This window comes from Drosophila biarmipes, chromosome X, assembly GCF_025231255.1.
Source record: "Drosophila biarmipes strain raj3 chromosome X, RU_DBia_V1.1, whole genome shotgun sequence".
Classification (NCBI taxonomy): domain Eukaryota; kingdom Metazoa; phylum Arthropoda; class Insecta; order Diptera; family Drosophilidae; genus Drosophila; species Drosophila biarmipes.
Window position 1 is genome coordinate 18,188,752 of NC_066611.1, and position 6,325 is coordinate 18,195,076.

Below are 6,325 nucleotides of genomic sequence, written 5' to 3' on the forward strand. Positions count from 1 at the left end.
TATACCATTTATGAAATACATCCAATTTTAAGGTTTCGGAAAGTGGCGCCAAATATAACCTAAAAAACGGCGAAGGCGGGGGTTTTACCGCAGAATACCGCAATTACGCGGGTATTTTCGTGCGCGACGGTCACACCGGCTGATGGCGTCTTTAAAAAGTCAAAAATTTATCCGCGATTTTGCTGAATGAAAACGCGATTTTAGAGGGCATCCGCATATTTCCTGGACGAACTGAGTGCTCGGCGGGCGCCAGGAAGTGTGCGTGGGAAAAGGGGACTGAAAACCGGGCAGAAGGGCAGCCCGTTCGCTAGATAAACGCGCGGAAAACGTGAGTTCCCGGATCGTTTGCATTTTTGTGGGAAAATTGCAGCGGGCGGCATTCTGCGATAATGGACATCTTTGATATGGTAAAAGCGGCGCCGCCGCCGCAAGCAATAACTCCGATTGAAAGGAAGATCTCCACCCCATCGCCGGTGCCGCCAGATTCCCCCTACAACTCAGGTAAATCATTACTTCTTTGGCTACTCTAGGGTACTCCCGTTTTTCCAACTTAATAATCATTTGTTTGGTTTTTGTTCTGCATTTTTCAGACATCCTGGAGAGCGGAAATCTATCGAACGACGAAGAGTTGGATAAGGAGCCGGCGCTCGACAAGTCTACCTTTAAGTTAGCCAGCCAGAAGTCGGATGTCATTGATCAGAAATCAGAGATATCCCCCTTCAAAATGCCGAAACCTATCAAGACACAGGGAGAAGATATTGTGGCCCTGAAGGGTTCCTCAGATGAGGAACAAGCTGAACCCTCGTTCAGGAAGCCGAGAAAGAGCGGGGAATCCAACAAGACCAGCTCGAACAAGAAGTCCGCTGCCGCAGCACAATCGTATCCACTGAAACCCCATAAGAAGAGGCCCGCCGAGACTCTGCCGGACGACGAGGACTCGGAGGAGGACCAGCAGCTGACCACCATGCCCACCAAGACCAAGGCGCAGCAGAAGATGTTCAGCGACCAGCCGCCGGGCAAGTCCAACTGCGATCGGCAGTGCGTGGTGCGAGTGCGCCGCCTGACGCAGCAGGAAATCAATTCGGCCTTCAAATCCGTGGCCAACTCGCCCTTTGCCCATGTGGCCGACTCGTCTCGTTCCCGCCCAGACGGCAGGAAGGGGCGTGGCAGGCCCCGAAAGAGCAACCCATCGCCGCCCAAGAAACAAAAGTCGCCGACCCAGTCCAATTTCCACATCAAAGTTCCTCTGCAGAACGGTGCCAAGAAGCGGGCTCTCAATCAACTGACGCGCCCACACACGCCCCCGCCAAATTTGACCAGAAAAGGGGCGGCGAAGGCGCAGTCCAAGTCGCCCGAGAAGCCCAAGTCCAAGTCGCCGAGCAAGCCGATCAGGGGCCGCCACGCCAGTCAGGCATTGATCCAGCGTTTCGGCGCTCGTTTCTTTGGCTGCGTTGTGAAGATCAAGCGGACGCCCTGGCCCGACCAGTGGCCGCAGTGCAGCCCACGCCCCATTGGCGGGGCCAGGAAGGGACGGCCCCGCAAGTCCAACCTGTCGGTGTCCTTCAGCGAGGCCGTCGAGATCCTGGGCAGCCCCGAGGGCCCCTCTCGCCGGGCCACCTTCGGTTCGTACTCTTCGAGGTCGACGCCCAAGCCAACGCGTTTGCAGCGCGTTGATGCCACGGGCAATGTGCTGGAGGACATAGCCCTGACCTCCACGCCGCTCTTCTCGCCATCCGCTGGCCCCTCGACTTCTGGCGGTTCCCGCTCGAAGGGGAAGCGCCGCTCCTGCAACGGTTCACCGATGGGTCCCCGGCTCAAGCGCCCGCACCAGCGTCTGCCGCTCTCCAGTTTGGCCAGCCTTCGCCTGGACGATAGCCCGAATTCCGGCGAGGATGAGGAGTACATAGGTAGGTAGATGCAATAGGCAATTTGACGAAGGAACATATATTCTCGATCTAAGTACATATAAGCAATAGTGGTGAAGAGTTAAGAGTACTCAGGAATTTTGTGTATGGTGTGCTGTGGTCATTACATATTTGTGTTCATCACATATGACTATTGGTTGTCACTTTTAGCCATAAGTAAGACTAAACATCTCCGTCACCACAGACGAGTTTATCAGTTAGCTTATAACTTTAAACTTTAATTCAGCATTATGATTTATATAATTATAATTAGCCATTGATTTTGAAATTCAAATAAATATTCTGTTACCTGCAAGCACTTTTTGAAAACACACATTTGTCTCGTTTTCTGTACATGTAATTCATTAATAACACTCCATCTATATAACTATTGGTTTTGGGATCCAAATAAATATTTTTTAATTGCAAGCACTTCTTTGAAACACACATTTGTCTTGTTTTCTGCACTTTTCATTCATTTTCTAAGTTTCATAAAAGCTAACGTGGGAGAGGATAATCCTATATAAAAATATGTATTAACAAGAACATTTTAGCTAAAACTAAAAAAAATTCCATCCTTTTTCTTGATCAGTACCCAACGAGCTGCCGGGAATTAAGAGAACTGGAACACCTCCGCTCAAGAAAAAGAAAATATCCTTCACCACGACCATCAGCGACGATGAGGATGAAAAACCGACTCCAAAAAAGCTCAAGGATAATCTAAAGAAGCAGCCAAAACCCCACAAAGAGACCGGTAACAAAAAGACGGATAAAGCCCACAAGGAAAAGAGTAAGGCTGACAAATCGCACAAAGGGAAGGAGAAAAAACAGGAAAAGCAGGAAAAGACAAATGAGATTCCAAAGGAAAAACTTACTCCAGCCACTGAAGCAGTAGAAGCCGCCGAAAAGCCGGAAGTCAAGCAGCCAGAAGAGGAAACGCCATCAGAAGAGCGAGAAAACAAAGATGAGGAAGCTGTACCAAATGAAATAGAGAGAGACGGAGATGCACAGGAAAAATCTGTAGATGCAGCAGAGGAAAATCCAGATGAAAGTGTCGAGGAGAAAGCTGACGAGAAACTGGAGGAGAAACTGCAGGATAAGCTGGAGGATAAGCTGGAGGAGAAACTGGAGGATAAGCTGGAGGAAAAAATAGAAGAGAAAGCTCAAGAAGAAAATCCGCAGGAGGACACCGAAAAAGAGCTGGGTGAAGCGGCGGAGGAAACCTCTGAAATTGTCCATGAATCTTCAGAAAAACCCACAGGCGAGGAGAACATTGAGGTGGAACTGGAGCAGGCTGAGGAGTTCAGGGATTTGCCTACTCCGCCCCTGCTGCCGTCCACCGTTGAGGAGCACCAAGACGATATTCTGGAGATCCAGACGTCCCTGGACGATGTCCGTCAGCTGCACACTCCCTCATCCCGCCTCAGTACGCCCAAGCCGCGCAGCCGCCTTGATTCCGGCGAGTCCGATTGCAGCTTTAAGTCCGCCAGCGACCACGATAAGCAACAACCAGCTGGACTTGCAGCGGGAGATGTCATCCAGGAGGCGGAAAAACCAGCGGATGCCGCTGAGGTGCAGCTAGCAGAGGCCATGACCGACGATACCCTCGATCCAGCCGAGCTTCCCGCAGAGCTGATGACCCCGCCAACGGCCCCAAGAACCGCGAACGGCAGCGATCTAACCAGCGGATCCAGTGCGTCGGCGCCATTCTACTCGCCCATTGACTCCATGCCCACGCTGGATGACGAGGTCCTTGGCCAGCTTGTCGGTGAGTGGGAGGCCATCTCCTTGATCCACTAAGCACAAGAAATAATGCCATATTTATTTGTAGATTACAAGTAGAGAAGCTTAAGTTTTCAGGCCTTAAAGTACGTCAATTATGGTTTATCTTGGTTTATTTATTAACAATTCCAAAAAATTCCCACTGTTAAATCGCAGAATCATTTCTGCGTAGGTAACAAGATAATTTACGCATTCCATGAGTTGATTACATCATGTATCCCAAAGCAACTTTTTTTTTATAACACAAGGCATTTAAATCAAGTCCCATTAAATAGCGATGCTGTGTCATTCAGCTGTAATTAAAAATCTTAATGAAGTATTTACTTTTTAATCAAATTTTCAGTTTAAAAATAGATTTTTATTTAAAATGCTAGAATGCTTGACACATTCCGATGATGAAAGATAACAAATAACAAAATGGAATCGCTTCGAATCCCTTTATTTTGTTATTAAATGGTGTCCATCCTCGAGTAACATCTACAAATGTTTTACCCTGTTTACTTCTTACCCTATGTCCCACTAATTAACGTACCCTATTACTTACCCAATTTACTTTACTAATTAAATTGTGTGCTTTGGCCTTTCAGAACCCGACTTCCAGTTAAACTCCAGCCGCCATGCCATTTCTAGGGGCACACTGGACGACATAATGACTGCGTTAGAGTCCTAGGAAGCTGGCTTTTTGCACACCAAGTACTAAAGCATCCACAAACGTCACCCACAACCCCACATACACACACCACAGACAAAAGAAAAGGTGGATTAAGAACCGATCGGGTTTGAACTTAGTCAGGATTTTAAATGGGTTCCCCTTATGATCAAGAAATAGTCGTATGTTTACTTTTAAAGACAGTTTCATTTTGAACAGGTACTCAAATTTAAAAAACTAGAGTATATTTTTTTTTGTAAGAGAAAGCTAATGATGCAAACTTGAATAGTTTGCACTCAAATAAGTTTCTGATCTAGTCAGCTTGCTGGACTTGAAAAAGGAACACAACTCACTCACTCAATTTGCCTATGTGCGCAAAGCAGTGAAAATAAATAAATTAGCACGAAAAGTTAAAGAAAACAATTAGCAGGAAGTCACATAATTAATTTCTAATGTTTAAGTTGCTTAAACAGATCGTTATGTTAGTTATACGCTAAAAGAATACGTATTGGTTATTTCCCCTTTTTTTGACAACGTAGATTTTGTAAGAACTAAATGGCATTCATGCACATTTATGATAAAAATAAATTTAAGCGTGGATCATCTTGAATTAAATGTAAATTCAATGTATTAATGAGCAAAATAATATGTATGTACTGTAAAAAGAAGAAAAAACAGAATGATAAAAATATGTATTAGGTTTTTAATTTGGGATTGGATTTCGTGTGCTGCTGTGATTTGATGTTCTTCAAAGATTCGGAAAAGTCTTTATATACTCAGGTATTACATTACTTTTGTAGAGTGCCAAGCTTAATTATGTTTTCTAACACAAATTGTTTAATTTTAGGTTTTGTTTTCGCTTGATTGGCGGAAAAGGAGCAGCCCTTAACGAGTCTGGCTGACAAGGAAAAAATCATTTACAAGGAAAAAACACTTCGTCATTCGGAAAAAAAATAAATTTGAGAAAAGGATTTTAACAAAACTAAAGGTGGTCATCAAGACCAAGGGGCAGAAGAAAATGTTTGCAGACAATCCAGGATTGAACTTCGCTGTCCACCTATACATTCGGCATACTCGGTTCTCGATCTCTAGGCCATGGTGGCCAAAGAAACTAAGAATTTTTAACTAGTCACCAAGCTCAAGGCGAGCGTGGTGAGCGTGCGCCGCAGGCCACTTCACGCGCTGCCCATGGTGGAGTCCAGATGCACACGTTCCATTGGCGTGGCGAAAAAAACACCTGCCGACATATAAAACCTGTCGTTAGTCACATTTGGGGCCTTCAGTATTCCTGCCTCTCTGATGGACCCATCTCCACGCCCGCAGGAAGAAGATGCCAAAAGCCGGGCACGAGTCTTTAAAGGTATACATAAATTTTTAATATTTGTAATAGAAAACAAAAGGTTGTGAACAAAAATGATTGCCATTCTAATCATTTTCACTAACAGAACCCGATAAGTAAAGTCATCTTTTGATAAATAAATATAAATATATAAGTAAATATATCAGGTTAATTTTGTACAGACATTTGCTTCCTAGTGCTGGTGTGTTCAGTGAATTTATTTAAGTTATTTTCTATTAAAAAAACTTATTCTAAACAAATGTCTAAAATCCACTCTACTTTATTTTAAAATCACTGAAGACGTTGCCATATTGTTTGGTCTGCTTGCCTTAAAAAACGGCGTTGCCGTATTGCCTGCAAATGAAGTTTTGCCGCGTTGTCTTACCGTCAATTTTAAACTTTCGTTATTTTGTGTAGGTATAGCTAACAACTAAATTATTTCAGCTGAATTAATATACATATGTTACACATCTATCTATATAATTTGTAATTAACTAGAAAGAGATGAGCAAATATTTATAAGACCAATTAATAAATTATGAATAATTATGAACAGCAAGCAGACAAGATTATATCAAAGCTTAAATTTATAATATTTATATTTAAATCACTAAAAATTAACCCAATTATGTTTACCATTTCAGATTTGAA

General features: G+C 44.0%; 1 protein-coding gene across 2 annotated transcripts; it reads left to right on the forward strand.

The window, feature by feature from the left end:
• Positions 1–110: 110 nt before the first annotated feature.
• Positions 111–5,026, forward strand: LOC108023608 (serine/arginine repetitive matrix protein 1). 2 transcript variants are annotated; one of them, XM_050888035.1, is made up of 5 exons: positions 111–501; positions 591–1,907; positions 2,497–3,672; positions 3,736–3,772; positions 4,274–5,026. In XM_050888035.1, the coding sequence occupies exons 1-4, from the start codon at positions 390–392 to the stop codon at positions 3,744–3,746; spliced, it is 2,616 nt and encodes an 871-aa protein (XP_050743992.1). In that variant the 5' UTR covers positions 111–389; the 3' UTR covers positions 3,747–3,772; positions 4,274–5,026. The 2 variants fall into 2 exon arrangements, with proteins under 2 accessions (XP_050743992.1, XP_016948704.1); XM_017093215.3 differs by lacking the exon at positions 3,736–3,772.
• Positions 5,027–6,325: the final 1,299 nt, after the last annotated feature.

Bases quoted from the DNA above. Each gene is read 5' to 3' on its own strand.
- LOC108023608 (XM_017093215.3), top strand. From the start codon at position 390: ATGGACATCTTTGATATGGTAAAAGCGGCGCCGCCGCCGCAAGCAATA. The intron at 1,908-2,496 runs GTAGGTAGATGC...TTTCTTGATCAG, and splicing joins CGAGGATGAGGAGTACATAG to TACCCAACGAGCTGCCGGGA. The intron at 3,673-4,273 runs GTGAGTGGGAGG...TTGGCCTTTCAG, and splicing joins GGTCCTTGGCCAGCTTGTCG to AACCCGACTTCCAGTTAAAC.